Below are 17,760 nucleotides of genomic sequence, written 5' to 3' on the forward strand. Positions count from 1 at the left end.
CCAAGGGAGTGGGGACAATTTTAATACATTATCTGGGAACACAGACACTGCATTATCAGGGGATGGAGCGAGTTAATACTGCTGCTGCTGACTTTGTGGATATGCTGTCCTGTCACGTTTACATTTGTTAGCGGAATTCTGGCTGTGTACCAAATGGCACCATATTCCCTATATAGTGCACTACTTTTGACTTTAACACTATAGGTCTTGGTCAAAAGTAGTGCACTAAATAGGGAATAGGGTGCCATTTGGGATTGCTACCACTTGTGTAAGGAACTGTTCTCACACAGGGTACAATTTCTTTTGAGAATTTTTTTCACAGGGTATGCACTATTTTTGCTTCTACCGTCTCCAAAGACCTCCAAATGTGGGAACACATTCCTCAACTCCATCCCTATTCTCTGCACCGTTAGTGCATGCATTTTGACTATTGCGTAACGGCACGTTAGCACAGTTCATATTCTCATTTCACATTCTTAGCAAAAGTGCTCAGTCTCCAGTGCACAAAGTGGAAGAGATGTGTACAATGGGACAAGGCAGCAATATGAGAGGGAACTAAAGATACACAGTGGGTATGGGCTTTTTATAGACGAACGATGAGTTATCAAAATGATAAGATTACACATTGGGGATAAAGGACAGTTGCATGCTGGTCAGGTTACCTTCTTTGCTCTTGAGAGCGCTGGAAGCGGGGTCGACGCTGGTTGCCTGGACACAGTACACCTCACGGTTCTGGACTCCGCCTCCACACAGCCCCGTTAGGTTACCACGACGACGGTCCTGTTGGCTTAGCAACATGTCCACCCTGCACTCAGTCCATTCTGTTGTCTTCCAGTTGTACCTGCAGGGGAGAACGAAGGGAGATTGATTTGATTCAAACAATTTTTAATAACATAGATTGAAAATAATATGTACATGAATTAAATCATCAATTATGACAAAATTAAGTCATAGTTTGCCACCCAAAATGCCATCCTATTCCCTAGTGCACTACTTTCCTATGTGGTTCTGGCCAAAAGCAGTGCAACTACAGGAATTGGGGTGCCATTTCTGATGCAGCCATTCCCATTCTGTTCCTTATAAGGAAGATGATGGACAGAGGTCAGTGAGTATGAGTGGCGAGCAAAAAAGTATTTAGTCAGCCACCAATTGTGCAAGTTCTCCCACTTAGAAATATGAGAGAGGCCTGTAATTTTCATCATAGGTACACTTCAACAATGACAGACAAAATGAGAAGAAAAAAATCCAGAAAATCACATTGTAGGATTTTTTATGAATTTATTTGCAAATTATGGTGGAAAATAAGTATTTGGTCACCTACAAACAAGCAAGATTTCTGGCTCTCACAGACCTGTAACTTCTTCTTTAAGAGGCTCCTCTGTCCTCCACTCGTTACCTGTATTAATGGCACCCGTTTGAATTTGTTATCAGTATAAAAGACACCTGTCAACAACCTCAAACAGTCACACTCCAAACTCCACTATGGCCAAGACCAAAGAGCTGTCAAAGGACACCAGAAACAAAATTGTAGACCTGCACCAGGCTGGGAAGACTGAATCTGCAATAGGTAAGCAGCTTGGTTTGAAGAAATCAACTGTGGGAGCAATTATTTGGAAATTGAAGACATACAAGACCACTGATAATCTCCCTCGATCTGGGGCTCCACGCAAGATCTCACCCCGTGGGGTCAAAATGATCACAAGAACGGTGAGCAAAAATCCCTGAACCAGGTGTACAAAACATTAAGAACACCTTCCGAATATTGAGTTGCACCCCCTTTTGCCTTCAGAACAGCCTCAGTCCGTCGGTTCATGGACTCCACAACCCAGCAGAACTGAACAATTGAGGAGCAGGAACATTCTTTTCTGGAACATGACAGTCAATGGCCTGCACAGTCCCGAGACCTCAACCCACTACACAGAACGGGCTATACAATCTGTACTGTACAATCTGTAACAACTGTGTGATGCCTTCACGTCAGCATGGACCAACATCACTGTAGACTGTTTTGACACCATGTAGAATTCCCCAAAAAACTCAGGGTGTTCTGGGGGGGGGGGGGGGGGGGGGGGTCTGACACGGTACTACGGTAGATGGGTGAACCTGTTAAATTGGCCGGTGAGAGTATATTCACAGTGTACCTCACAGTCCACAATTAATCTTCAATGGCCACAAAGAGAACATCATGATCCAAATGTCCCTCAATGGACCTCAGTGGAAGGGCTGCATTAAACTGGAACAGATCATATACCAAATCCAATCAATTCAAATCAAATGTTATTAGTCACATGCGCCGAATACAACATGTGTAGACCTTACAGTGACATGCTTACTTACCAGCCCCTAACCAACAATGCAGTTTATTAAAAAAAGATGAATAAGAATAAGAAATAAAAGTAACAAGTAAGCAGAAGAGATGCAGTAAAATAGTAATAGCGTGACTATACACAGGGGGGTACCGGTACAGAGTCTATGTGAGTGGGCACCGGTTAGTTGAGGTAATATGTACATGTAGGTAGGGTTATTAAAGTGACTATGCATAGATGATAACAACAGAGAGTAGCAGCGATGTAAAAGAGGGAGGGGGGAGCAATGAAAATAGTCTGGGTGGCCATTTGATTTGATGTTCAGGAGTCATGTCTTTGGGGTAGAAGCTATTTAGAAGCCTATTGGACCTAGACTTGGCGCTCCGATACCACTTGCCGTGCGGTAGCAGAGAGAACAGTCTATGACTAGGGTGGCTGGAGTCTTTGGCAATTCTTAGGGCCTTCCTCTGACACTGCCTGGTATAGAGGTCCTGGATGGCTGGAAGCTTGGCCCCAGTGATGTACTGGGCAGTTTGCACTCACCCTCTGTAGAGCCTTGAGGTCGGAGGCTGAGCAGTTGTCAAACCAGGCAGGGATGCTACCTGTCAGGATGCTCTCGATGGTGCAGCTGTAGAAACTTTTGAGGATCTGTTGACCCATGCCAAATCTTTTCATTCTCCTGAGGGGGAATAGGTTTTGTCGTGCGACTGACTTGTTGTGCTTGGACCATGTTAGTTTGTTGGTGATGTGGACACCAAGGAACTTGAAGCTCTCAACCTGCTCCACTACAGCCCCGTTGATGAGAATGGGAGCGTGCTCGGTCCTCTTTTTCCTCTAGTCCATAATCATATCCTTTGTCTTGATCACTTTGAAGGAGAGGAGGGAGAGGTTGTTGTCCTGGAACCAGGCCTCTGACCTCATCCCTATTGGCTGTCTCATCGTTGTCGGTGATCAGGCCTACCACTGTTGTGTCATCGGCAAACTTAATGATGGTGTTGGAGTCGTGCCTGGCCATGCAGACATGAGTGAACAGGGAGTACAGGAGGGGACTGTATTGAGGATCAGCGTGGCAGATGTGTTGTTACCTACCCTTACCACCTGGGGCTGCCTGTCAGGAAGTCCAGGATCCAGTTGCATAGGGAGGTGTTTAGTCCCAGGGTCCTTAGCTTAGAAATGAGCTATGAAAGCACTGTGGTGTTGAACGCTGAGCTGTAGTCAATGAACAGCATTGTCACATAGGTGTTCCATTTGTCCAGGTGGGAAAGGGCAGTGTGGAGTGCAATAGAGATTGCATCATCTGTGGATCTGTTAGGGCAGTATGCAAATTGGAATGGGTCTAGGGTTTCTGGGATAATGGTATAATGTGAGACATGACCAGCCTTTCAAAGCTCTTCATGGCTACAGACGTGAGTACTGTAGGTTGTCATTTAGGCAGGTTACCTTAGTATTCTTGGGCACAGGGACTATGTTGGTCTGCTTAAAACATGTCGGTGATACAGACTCGGACAGGGAGTGTTTGAAAATGTCAGTGAAGACACTTGCCAGTTGGTCAGCGCTTGCTCGCAGTACACGTCCTGGTAATCCGTCTGGCTCTGCGGCCTTGTGAATGTTGACCTGTTTAAAGGTCTTACTCACATTGGCTGCAGAGAGCGTGATCACGCAGTCTACCGGAACAGCTGGCGCTCTCATGAATGTAAAAAGCAATCCATTAAGACAGATTTGCACTCAGCATTTGATTGAAATCTCTAGGATCTGCTTCAAAAGAACTTGAAGGGTTCCTTAAAATTCTTTGGTGAGAATGTTACGTAATGTTTTTCAGTTCAAATCATCCCCAGGGTCCCAAAATGTCCGCCTTGCCTCGTTCTCCGTGGCAATAACGGAATTGATTTGAGGTCACCACCAATGAAAGGGCTCTATATTCATGAGTGGAGTGTCTCTTACTAGTCCCTGGCCATTGCCATGGTGTGGTTGTGGGACAACGAGGCACCTAGGAGTTGCGGTCCATAGCTAGGTCTGGTGGTCTAGGACTGACAGAGATGGGGACACTCTAAAGGAGGAATCCATCAATAAGACTGAATGAACAGGGCCTCCTGCCAGAAGGTTCACACGTCTTCATCTCTCTCTCATCCTGGTCTTCTTCAAATGGTGGAAACGTAGCATTGGTCCGTCGACATTGATTTATTCCTTTCATCGTCATCAGTGGCAATGAAAGGCAAAACATTTTCACATAACCTATACAAAATACCCCATGGTAGTGGCCCAGGGATCAAGCTCACAAGATGTAAATACATTGGTTATGTTCTGATCCGCATATTAACCTTACTGTACACACTTTTACAAAAAATATGGACTGACTGATGTCCTCATGTAAACTCACTGTAACAATTTAGTTTTCAACCCAATGTAATAATTATTGTCACGAAGAACGAGCTTACTAGCAACTGAAGGCCAAAACACTCAAGCAGACTAGAGGTGTAAAAAGCCGATTGAGGAAATTCCTTTCTCCCCACACCAGGGGAGTATAGTTCCACATGGCGTTGTACAGGTTCAGGTGGAGGAAGTAATTTAAGGGGACACACATGCATGCCATCACAGCACATGACTGCATAGCGGGTGTGAAAGTGATGGTGTGTCAACATGTCCATCTGTGTGTGTGTGTGTGTGTGTGTGTGGGTCCGTGCGTGCGTGCGTCCGTGCGTGAGTGTGTGCATGTGTGTGTGTCCGTGCGTGCGTGTGTGCGTGCGTGCGTGCATGCGTCCGTGCATGCGTGCGTGTGTGCGTGCGTGCGTGTGCATGTGTGTGTGTCCGTGCGTGCGTGCGTGTGTGTGTGCGTGCGTGTGTGTGTGTATGTGTCCGTGCATGCGTGCGTGTGTGCATGCGTGCATGCGTGGGGATCAGATTAGACGTAGCACCGACCGACTGTCTCTTTCCTAGACACACTCCATTCATAATTTCTTCCATCACTAGCAAAGAGCCAAATGCTTGTTCTGTTTGTTTCCTCTCCATCTCTCCTCATATGCCCCTCTCTTGCATGGCACCGTCGCCCCAAACACTGAGCCAAACCCATCTCTTACCTCCTCCCCCCCATCTCTCCCACCTCTGTGTCGCTCCTATTTCTCCCTACATGCCCACTTCACCATTATGCCCACCTCACCATCACCTAACACACCACTCAATCGTCTCCCCATCTCTCCGGCTCTTTCCACATTCCCCTCACACTGTCACCCCCACCCTCTCCCCTCTCATCAGCACTAACATCATCACCCCACACAATGAGCCTACCCCCCTCCCTTCTCCCCCTTCTGGCTGTAGCTTGTACCCACTCAGGTCTATGGTTTGTTCCCACTCAGGCTGTGAATAATAAGCCAGCAGATACCAAACAAGCCACAGCCCAATAGTAGTGGGGTTGTTATTGTGGCTCCTCCCCCTAGTGTTACATCCCCAGTGCTCTTAGTACCACTACTGCTGTTATGTTGGATGGTTTAGCTACAGTCGTCACAGCAACAAGCCAACGTTCCCAGCCACATGACCTTAATCACTTAACACAGACTCAAACCATTTAGTGTATGCACATACACATTTAGTGTTAGAGACACACCAGCCCTGTCTGGATAAGTATCCCATGCATTATCCGCAAGTGTTTATTGTTTTTAGACAGCAAAGCTATTTAGGGGCGCAGACAGGCAGCTTACCCATAGTGCACTTTAGAGAGAGAGTAACTGTAGCTGTCAGCCAGCCTGCAGAGTAGAAGTGCAGTTCAATTGATCATCTGCAATCCTTGATTGGCTGACATTTTGAGGTGTTCCAATGGTTTTCAGAGTACCAATGTGAGTTGGCATAATTTTTGGATTGGACAATTTAGTTATCATCTCATAAGGAAATTCATTGTACAGCATACAAATAACACAATTCCTATACTGTTCATAAACATCCATATAAGAGATTGAAATCACACATTTTTTTCCACGTTGGGTGATAGAGTACTTACACGATGCAGGGGGGTACCCCTTCTCCCTGAGGGGTACATGGTTCCTTCTCCTCCAGTTCGGGGCACTCCACCCCTCCTCCCACGGGGAGCAGGTGTACCCGGCGTGTGCGTGTGTGTTCGCCCGTGGGCCCGTTGAGCTCATAGCAGTCCTTGGAGCAGGGCGACCAATCGGTCCAGTCGCTCACCTCACAGTCCTTGGTCAGGACGCAGGCCTGGTAGGTCACTGGTAGGGACTCCTGAGAACACAGGCTGGAGGGAAGAGGCAAGAGGTTAATTAATTACAATGGAATCAGTGAAGGTGTTTGGTCAAAGGAATGAGGCAAGGTGTTCAAATAAGGCCTAAACATGTTTGCAAAATCCAATACTGGAGCACGGCAGTTAGCTTCAATCCACTTGAAATCACTCTGAATTTGCAATGTGCCTTTTCTACAAACCTACATCTGCATTTACATTTTAGTCATGAAGCAGATACTCTCACCCAAAGCAACACAAATCTGAGACAGGACCAAATATTTGAGTATACTGTAGATGTACGCAGTTTTACAGACAGATACAAATCTTAATGCTGATTACTCTTTGTTCTAATTTATTTTCCACCAGGAATTTTTCCAGGAGCATTTTTTTCATTTGTTTTTCACTAAATGGTGTGTAACTGAGTCAGGTTTGTAGGCCTCATTTGCTCGCACACACTTTTTCAGTTTTGCCCACAAATTTTCTATGGGATTGAAATCAGGGCTTTGTGATGGCCACTCCAATACCTTGACTTTGTTGTCCTTGAGCCATTTTGCCACAACTTTGGAAGTATGCTTGTGGTCATTGTCCATTTGGAAGACTCATTTGCTTTAACTTCCTGACTGATGTCAGGAGATGTTGCTTCAATATATCCACATCATTTTTTGTGAAGTGCACCCGTCCCTCCTGCAGAAAAGCACCCCCACAACATGATGCTGCTAACCCCGTGCTTCACAGTTGGGATGGTGTTCTTCGGCTTGCAAGCATCCCCCTTTTTCCTCCAAACATAATGATGGTCATTATGGCCAAACAGTTCTATTTTTGTTTCATCACACCAGATGACCTTTCTCTAAAAGTACAATCTTTGTCCTCATGTGCAGTTGCAAACTGTAGTCTGGCTTTTTTTATGGTGGTTTTGGAGCAGTGGCTTCTTCCTTGCTGAGTGGCCTTTCAGGTTATGTTGATATAGGACTCGTTTTACTGTGGCAGGTACACCTACTCATTCAAGGGTTTTTCATTATTTTTACTATTTTATACATTGTAGAATAATAGTGAAGACATGAAAACTATGAAATAACACATATGGAATCATGTAGAAAACAAAAAATTATTAAACAAATCAACATATATTTTATATTTGAGATTCCAGAAAGTAGCCACCCTTTGAATTTGTGACACCTTTAAACACTCTTGGCATTTTCTCAACCAGCTTCATGAGGTAGTCACCTGGAATTAATTTCAATTAACAGGTGTGCCTTGTTGAATGTTCATTTGTGGATTTTCTTTCCTTCTTAATGCGTTTGTGCCAATCAGGTGTGTTGTGACGAGGTAGGGGTGGTATACAGAAGATGGCCCTTTTTGGTAAAATACCAAGACCATATTATGGCAAGAACAGCTCAAATAAGCAAAGAGAAACTACAGTCCATCATTACTGAAGGTCAATCAAAATTTCAAGAACTTTGAAAGTTGCTTCAAGTGCAGTCGCAAAACCCATCAAACGCTATGATGAAACTGGCTCTCATGAGGACCGCCACAGGAAAGGAAAACCCAGAGTTACCTCTGCTGCAGAGAATAAGTTAATTAGAAATTGCAGACCAAATAAATGCTTTACACAGTTCAAGTAACAGACACATCTCAACATCAAGTGTTCAGAGGAGACTGTGTGAATCAGGCCTTCATGGTCGAATTGCTGCAAAGAAACCACTACTAAAAGACCCCAATAATAAGAAGGGACTTGCTTGGGACAAGAAACACGAGCAATGGACATTAGACCGGTAGAAATCTGTCATTTGGTCTGATGAGTCCAAATTTGAGATTTTTTGTTTCAACTGCCATGTCTTTGTGAGACGCAGAGTAGGTCAACGATGATCTCCTCATGTGTGGTTCCCACCGTGAAGCATGGAGGAGGAGGTTTGATGGTGTGGGGGTGCTTTGCTGGTGACACTGTCGATTTAGATTTAAAGGCACACTTACCACAGTATTTTGCAGCGATACGCCATTCAATCTGGTTTGCACTTATTTGGACTGTCACATGCCTTCAGGCTGTATAAGGGCTATTTGACCTAAAAGGAGAGTGATGGATTGCTGCATCAGCTGACCTGGCCTCCACAATCACCTGACCTCAACCCAATTGAGATGGACCACAGAGTGAAGGAAAAATTGCCAACAAGTGCTCAGCATATGTGGGAACTCCTTCAAGACCGTTGGAAAAGCATTCCAGGTGATGCTGGTTGATATAATTCCAAAAGTGTGCAAAGCTGTCATCAAAGCAAAGGGTGGCTACTTTGAAGAATGTAAAATATAAAAAATATTTTGGTTTGTTTGTTAACACTTTTTTGTTTACTGCATGATTCCATTTGTGTTATTTCATAGTTTTGATGTCTTCACTATTATTCTACAATGTAGAAAACAGTAAAAAAATAAAAAAAACTTGAATGAGTAGGTACGTCCAAACTTTTGACTGGTATATGTATATATATATATATATATCTTCCACGTTGACATTAGAGTATTTTTGTAGATCGTTGACAAAAAATGACAACTAAATCCCTTTTAGTCCCACTTTGTAACACAATAAAATGTGAAGAAATCCAAGGGGGTGTAGACTTTCCATAGGCACTGTAACTGAGACTATAAATTATAAGTACGACTTACCTGAGTGCATCAGTGTTGCCGCTCCTGTGAACACAGGTCACCTCCCGGGTCTGGTATCCAACCTGCAGGTCCCAGAACTTCCCTCCCTGTCGGTTCTGTCTGTTCCTGTTCCTCTTATTTTTGATCAGCTCCTTGGTCTCTGGGTCTTTCACCCTCCCCCTCCCCCTCACCCGCTCTCTCACCCGCTCTCTCACCCGCTCTCTCACCCGCTCCTTGACTGTTTCCTTGTTTTTCCTGCGCCCTTCTTTGGCTGCCTGTCTGCCTTTTCTTCCCTCCTTTCGTTCCTCCTTTCTTTTCATCCTTTCTTCTTTACTCAGACGAGGCTGGCGTGGGGTGGGCACCTCGCTGCCCTCTTTGGCCTCTTTACCCTCTTTACCCTCTCTGCCTTTGCGTAGCCGGCGAGGGACAGCCACATCTTTACCTTGATTAAGAGTTGGAGCCTGCCTGGCCGTGCGAGGGAGTGGTACAGAGCAGGGACCCCAGGATCCCACCCTTAGACTATACAGGCTCTCTGGGCCCACACAGGGACCTGGCTGACAAATCTGGAACTCTGTCAAGTTAGGGCAGGCCGAACCCCCGAACATGGGCGGCGCCAGGACAAAACGGACACGATTCTGAAGACCCGTGCCACACATTTTTGAACAGGAAGTCCATGGGGTGAACTGGGAGACCACGCAGTCCCGTGGGCACGGGATCAGACAGGCCTGCTCCAGCCTGGGCTTGGGCTCAAAGTATTCACAAATCGCCACATCCTCCGCTGGCACGCCATCCGCTTTCTGGACGCAGCCCACCTCGCGTGTCTGGATGCCCTCCTCGCCGTGGAGACACACGGCTGGCCGCTGGATCACCCCGGTGCTACGCATGGATACGGGCACGCACTGATTCCAGGCACCCAGCTGCCAGTCATACAGGTCCTTGTGCCAGTCACAAACGTGGAAGCAGCTCTGCTGGTTCTCTGGGCGCTCGGCCTGGTCACAGTTGGTGTGAAGGGTAGTCCAGCCTTCAGAGTGGGCACACCACACTGCCCGGCTCTGGCTGCCCCCTGGGCCACACTCGCTGCCCATACACCGGCCCCATGGACCTGGGGAAACAGAGACAGTGAGGTCACAGGGAGTTCAACTGAAGGATGTACTATCAGAGCAGTTAGTCAGAATATTATCCAAATGGAAAGCATACTGTGGAGGTAACTCAGCTCCTAACAGTCAGATTTTATTGTACAGCGGTGAATCACTATGAGTACTGTGTAAAAGTCCTTCTAACATTCCGTCTAAATGTTGCCATTCAAGACTTGGTCGAAAGTCGGAGGGCAGTTTATAAGGACTTTGCATTATCTCTCCATATGACTTTCCTGTTAATCAAAGCCCCTTGAAAGCCCAGAAGACCAAGCTCTCTAGTGCTGCTATACCAGAGGACTATTAGTCAAAGTTTATAAAGTGCTTCTAAGAACTGTAATCCAACAGAAACAACCAAAGTGCCGTGTAGAGGAAGAATAAGTACTTCCTGATAAATAACGCACACACACACACACTCCGCCAAATCACTCCTCCAAATCACTCCTCCCACTGCAATTAAATCACTCCGCCAAGTGCAATTTTCTGATACACTTCCTTCCTCTAGGATTTATGAGAATGCAATTAAAGGTCTAGGCAAACATCCCCTTCGAGCATAAAACGCCAAGTAGGTACATGACAGGCAGACAGAGAGCCCAGAGTCAGGGCAGCATTACCACTCTGACTGGATCAATATTCCCAGGAAATGTAGAAGATGGAAGGTATAGTGGGGAGGGAGGTCACTGAGGAATAACCTAACCTGGCTTACCCTGGCATAAACAGTCAGTCAATCAATCTATCAATTCTGCATGAAGGATAAGCAGGGCTTCTAATAATGGTACAATCAGGCCATGACATCACCAGCGCTGATGTGCTTGTGTTTGAGGTGCCGAAAGAAAAGCTCCGCCAATCTCCGGCTGGACAGGATTCACTGCAATGTGGGCCCATCTTGTGGTGCTGAAGGACAGCCCTACTATTCTATCAGTGAGGATTAGCGGTGGGGAGGGCCCTTCGCTAGTTTATTTGAGCTCTGTTTGATGTTGTTGGATTGAGCAGCTTGCAGTGCTGCTGCTGGATTGGGCTGCCTGCCTTTCTGAAAGCTGAGGCTGGGGAGGGAGAGCCTTCGTAGCTTACTGTGTGAGAGGGCAAGCTGCTCAGATGAATCTGTATTACGGAACTGGGTCAGAGTCAGAGGTATTCTCCTCCTAGCTCAACGAACTACCACGGGCTCTCCCATCCACCCCCTTCTTTTCCCTTGCATCTCCCCACCTCTCTGGTGTCCCAGTAATCTATCTAAGCAGAGCCAGGGAGGAGTGCCGGCTGTTGTAACAAGGACACAGAGTGGGGTTTACTGACTCCTGGTCCCAGATCAGTTATTGCTGTGTAACAAGGCATAATAACAACCAGAGGAGTAGGCATAACAGATCTGGGACTAGGCAAGGGTGAGTGTAGCCTACAGGGGGAGGAATCACAAAGGAAGCAAAGCTAAGAGCTGAAAGCTGAAGGAGTCAACCTGGGTTTGTCATTTGGGAGTTGTCTTAAGGGTCAGATAACTTCAAGAAGACATAAGTAATAATTTCCCCCAAGAGATTCATACATTTTCCATATTTGTGTACATCTGCATGTCTTGCTGTATGCCCGATTATACGCATATGGTAAACTACTACTGATTGACTGCCGGAGGTTCAGCACAGGGGAAATCTCTATGAATGAAAAGCTTTAATTGCTGCACAATCACGTTTGGCTACCTGAAAACCAGACACAAGCAAGAATATGTTCGCCCTATTATGCTACAAGACTGTTTCTTACCAGAGAAGACTAAATAACAAAGTTCCAATGTAGGCCACTATATCTGCCTGACATAGAATAGACTAGCCTGGGATGTGTGATTCATGACAAGCAGGTTCAGAAAGATAGAAGAGGAGAGGAGAGGAGAGGAGAGGAGAGGAGAGGAGAGGAGAGGAGAGGAGAGGAGAGGAGAGGAGAGGAGAGGAGAGGAGAGGAGAGGAGTCTGAGGAAGGAGGACACGTGCTGTTTTAAGCAGTGCTTTATGTCTTGACTCAGTAAAGCACAGCCATGGTGATGAAAATGTCAGCGGAAGGAGCAGTGCCTGAATTAGCAGTAGAGAGAGAGGCCGGTCGATACGCATCAATAACACCTAGCAAGAAACTGCCTTCGACACAAGAGACGGCCCCGCCGCTGCTGCTGCCACTGAGACACACACACAAACAGACACATGGACTCATGGACTCATGGACACATGAACTCATGGACACATGGACACATGGACTCATAGACTCATGGACTAATAGACTCATGGACTCATGGACACATGGACTCATAGACTCATGGACTAATAGACTCATGGACTCATGGACTCATGGACTCATGGACACATGGACTCATGGACTCATGGACTCCTGGACACATGGACTCATGGACTCATGGACTCATGAACTCATGGACACATGGACTTATGGACTCATGGACTCATGGACTCATGGACACATGGACACATGGACTCATGGACTCATGGACTAATAGACTCATGAACTCATGGACACAGACTCATAGACACATGGACTCATCGACTCATGGACACATGGACTCAGAGACTCATGGACTCATGGACACATGGACTCATGGACACATGGACTCATGGACACATGGACTCATGAACTCATGGACACATGGACACATGGACTCATGGAGAGATGGACTCGTGGACACATGGACTCATGAACTCATGGACACATGGACTCATGAACTCATGGACACATGGACACATGGACACATGGACTCATGGACAGATGGATTCATGGACACATGGACACATGGACTCCTGGACACATGGACTCATGGACTCATGGACTCATGGACTCTTGAGCTCATGGACTCATGGACACATAGATACATATATATATAGATATATAGATACATAGTTGCATAGATACATAGACACATAGACACAGATATACATAGACACATACACATTTGTGGCTGCCATTGTAACATACTCCTTGCTAGAAAGTGAGAGAAAGCGCGATTGACCGGCCTTTCACAAAGAAATCAACACTAAATTGATTTTCATAATTGAGAGAAAGGACAAAAGAGGCATCTGATTAGCTAAGGGGTTTAAGCATTCCCAGCACTCTATTCTCTAAAGAAGAACATGTTACAGCTGTGACACATTAGCCTCTGCAGGGGAAGGGTGTGCGCTATGTGTGTTTGTGTGTGTGTGTGTGTGTGTGTGGAGGGGGGGGGGGGGGTTGGATTCAGAGGCTCCCCACTCTGCAGGTGTTCACAGTAATTTATGAACATGTCAGTGGGTGATATGGTTATCCACAGTATGACAGAGAGTGGGAGTGAGTAGGGGAGAACAGCTCAAATTGGCCTGCTTCCCTCCATCACACACACAAACACACACACACACACACACACACACACACACACACACACACACACACACACACACACACACACACACACACACACACACACACACACACACACACACCTGCGTCCCCTGTCAACCACTGAGAGTAGCCAGGAGGAAATAAGGGCCCTCTAACAGCATAGAGGAGGGGTACAAGGGGTGTGATACATCAGCCAATCCTCTCTCCTCGAGCCCCCCTTAGAACACCCACCCCAGGCGGACCAACCAGGAACACCCACCCCAGGGGGGCAACACAGAACACGTTAGCAAAAGAGAAAGAAAGAAGAGAAGTGGGGGATGTGAGAGATTGACGGTTAGTTTGAAAGGCAAATACCGAAATAGAGGGAGTGAGAAGGGGAGAGAGGAGGGGGGAGAGGAGGGGGGAGAGGAGGGGAGAGAGGAGGGGGGAGAGGAGCCTATTGTGAAGAGAGATGGATGATGATGATGTAGAGAGAGAGAGTGAGTGAGTGAGTGAGTGAGTGAGTGAGTGAGTGAGTGAAGTCTGACTCTCCCTGGCCAATTATTGGGCCATGTTCCAGTCCTTAGAACCACAGCCCTAGAGCCCTAATGTTTGCGTGGCTATAAGTACACTCATCTTCCCCACCATCACCACACACACACGTTCCTGACTTAGCTCTGTGTTTCTCTGCCTTTCCAGTAACACACCACACACAGCTTTAATCTTTGCAAATGATTCCCCTCTGCTGCTCACACACCCCAGTCGTTACCCTCAGCAGTTATTTTCCTGCCACACTATCGCATTTTGTATCACCAGACAAATCAATTACTCACAATCCTGTTATTTGTTTATTCGTTTTAATCCCCCTCTCTCTGCAGACAGCTTTGAATCGATAGGAGGGAGAAGGTCATCTTTTGAGGGAAATAAGTGATGTTTTTCTGCCTTTGGAGACAGGCTGTAACAGGCTGTAATGCTGGTGTCTCAACACCCTGTTATTCACTGATAAGATGATGAACCAAGGCCCTCGTTGTGCTACCACAGGAGGGGAGAGACTGGGGGAACCGAGAAGAGGAGGGGAGAGACTAGGGGGGAGGAGAGGTGTAGGGGATAGACTGGGGGGAAGGAGAGGAGGAGGGGAGAGACTGGGGGAAGGAGAGGAGGAGGGGAGAGACTGGGGGGAAGGAGAGGGAGGGAGAGAAGGGCAAGAGAGAGGAAGAGAGGAGAGAGACAGACAGAAAGAGCGCAAGTGAGAGAGAGAGAGAGAGAGAGAGAGAGAGAGAGAGAGAGAGAGGGACTTGTCCCCATGCTCATATCCTCAGTTGCTTTCTTGACAGCTAAAAAAGAATTGGATCAGTGTGAAAATTCAGCCCCAGTAATGGGATGACTTTTACATGTCCCTCTCCCCTCTCTCCATCCCTCACTCCTCCGCCTATCCCTCCCTCCCATGGTGCCTGGTAGAGGACAGGCGGTGGCATTTACCAGGGAAATGGAAAGCAGTGTGCGGTGTTGCACCCCACCAGAGGGTTTGGGTGGAGGTGTGTGTGTGTGTGTGTGTGTGTGTGTGTGTGTGTGTGTGTGTGTGTGTGTGTGTGTGTGTGTGTGTGTGTGTGTGTGTGTGTGTGTGTGTGTGTGTGTGTGTGTGTGTGTGTGTGTGTGTGTGTGTGTGTGTGTGTCTCACCATAGGGTGTGGATGGAGAAGATGGGAAAATGGGGGGAAAAGGGGAACCCCATCAGGCTAGTCAATCTGTATTCCTACTGTATGCTGAACACACACCTGTGATAAAGACACTGTGAAAAGGTCAGGGATTTCAGATTAACCATCTACTTCATGTCCCCATGTGGAGATGATGTTATGTCCATTATTTCCATTAAAATGGAAACAAGGAATATCTTCCCGACCCTAAAGCACAAACTGAGAACTTAGTCACAACAAGCCCCCAGGTATTAGTCTGCCTACGCCAGAAACACAGCCTCATAGCATGTTGTAAAGCTTTAGTGTTTAGGCATCAGTAAAAGCATCATGACCAGACGTTGTTTCTATATCCGTAAAGAGGGTTTCCCGAACACAGGTTAAGTATAGCTCTGTCAGAAATAGGCTTAATCTGTTTCTGGAAATCAGACCCTAAAAGAACTGTACAATAACATCTAACTGACCACCCGATAAAGCACCCCAGACAGGCACGTAGACAGGACAATCAGTCTGAAACTATGTAGTCATTAAATAAAATGAAATCATAAAAAAAAAAATGTGCTGAACACAACAAATGTAGATAATACTTAAAGATGTCCAAGATGGCGTAGCAATCACACGTCTTTGTCTTTGTCTTGTCTCGTCCCATGTATATATCTTTTTACATATTTTTCTTCACATTCTTTTTAATATTTTTCCTCAAACTCAACTTCAAAATACTCTCCTTTTATTTTTAAAGTATTTATATTTACCTCCGAACTGGTATACCTCAACTGAAGCTAGCTAGCTAACTAGCTACCAGCTATCAGTTATCAGTCAGCTAACCACTGTTGGCGGCCAACCTTTAGCTCGGAAAGCAATCGCCAGTTCGTACAATGCGTTTCAAACCAGAGCATACCGGACCTATTTTCCTGTCCATATCCCCGGATTTCTATCGCAAACTCTGAACCTTTTCATCTGGATCATGGCAGCTAGCTAACCGCAACTCGGGTTGACTACTCCTGGCTAACATTTCTGTCCCGGAGCAAGCACCAACTAGCCTGGAGCTAGCCCATGCTAGACCCATCTCCCGGCTAGGGCTCCTGGGCTACTCCTGTAGCCCACTCCTCGGCTACAATATCCAGACCCCTTCTACTGCTGGTACGGGGCATGGAACCCCGCCGATCTTTCACGACTGGAATACTGATATAATCTGCCTGAGGATCCCAACAGGCCCCTCAAGTGCAACGTCCCCTGAAAACCCATTCTGCTAAACGCGGCCTGCTAGCTATCTTTAGCATATTGGACTGTTAGCTGATCCATCGGCCAGTTTCTTGGACCACTATAACCATTTTGCCAATTGAACTTGGATCGATCTGCTACTTGGAACCCTACTAATTCCATGACTGGTCTTTCGATGTCACCGCACGAGGAGACAAAAACAGACTTTCCCCCATGGCGATGTCCCTTAAAGGTCCTTATGCTAGTTTGCTAGCCCCGGCCTGCTAACTGCTAGCTTGCTAACTGTCTGAATCGCCCTGTCTCCAGCCAGCCCAACCACTCACTGGACCCATACGATCACTTGGCTACGCATGCCTCTCCCTAATATCAATATGCCTTGTCCATTACTGTCCTGGTTAGTGGTTACTGTCTCATTTCACTGTAGAGCCTCTAGCCCTGCTCAATATGCCTTAACCAACCATGTTGTTCCACCATCCACATATGCGATGACATCACCTGGTTTAAACGTCTCTAGAGACTATATCTCTCTCATCATTACTCAATGCCTAGGTTTACCTCCAATGTACTCTCTTCCTACCATACCTTTGTCTGTACATTATGCCTTGAATCTATGCTACCATGCCCAGAAACCTGCTCCCTTTACTCTCTGTTCCGAACGTGCTAGACGGCCAGTTCTTATAGCCGTACCTTTATCCTACTTCTCCGCTGTTCCTCTGGTGATGTAGCGGTTAATCCAGGACCTCCTACTCCCCAGGTGCTCTCATTTGTTGACTTCTGTAACCGTAAAAGCCTTGGTTTCAAGCATATTAACATTAGAAGCCTCCTCCCTACGTTTGCTTTATTCACTGCTTTAGCACATTCTGGCAACCCAGATGTCTTAGCCGTGTCTGAATCCTGGCTTAGGAAAACCCCCTGAAACATTGAAATTTCCATCCCTAACGATAACATTTTCCGCCAAGATAGAACTGCCAAAGGGGGCAGTGTTGCAATCTACTGCGGAGATAGCCTGCAGAGGTCTGTCTCACTATCCAGGTCTGTACCAAAACAATTTGAGCTTCTACTTCTAAAAATGCACCTTTCCAGAAACAAGTCTCTCACCGTTGCCACTTGCTATAGACCACCCTCTGCCCCCAGCTGTGCCCTGGACACCATATGTGAATTGATTGCTCCACATCTATCTTCTGAGCTCGTGCTGCTAGGTGACCTAAAGTGGGACATGCTTAAC

The 17,760-nt window shown here is 46.6% G+C and overlaps 1 protein-coding gene across 1 annotated transcript in view; it reads right to left on the reverse strand.

The window, feature by feature from the left end:
* thsd7aa (thrombospondin, type I, domain containing 7Aa) overlaps positions 1 to 17,760 on the reverse strand; it is a 156,038-nt gene that overhangs the window by 77,963 nt on the left and 60,315 nt on the right. Inside the window, exons 2-4 of the mRNA XM_021572358.2 lie at positions 9,181 to 10,261; positions 6,295 to 6,543; positions 663 to 841 (exon numbers count right to left, since the gene is read on the reverse strand). Coding sequence (XP_021428033.2) covers positions 663 to 841; positions 6,295 to 6,543; positions 9,181 to 10,261 — 1,509 coding nt within the window. The remainder of the gene's footprint in view (positions 1 to 662; positions 842 to 6,294; positions 6,544 to 9,180; positions 10,262 to 17,760) is intronic.

This window comes from Oncorhynchus mykiss, chromosome 18 (genome assembly GCF_013265735.2).
Source record: "Oncorhynchus mykiss isolate Arlee chromosome 18, USDA_OmykA_1.1, whole genome shotgun sequence".
Lineage (NCBI taxonomy): Eukaryota > Metazoa > Chordata > Actinopteri > Salmoniformes > Salmonidae > Oncorhynchus > Oncorhynchus mykiss.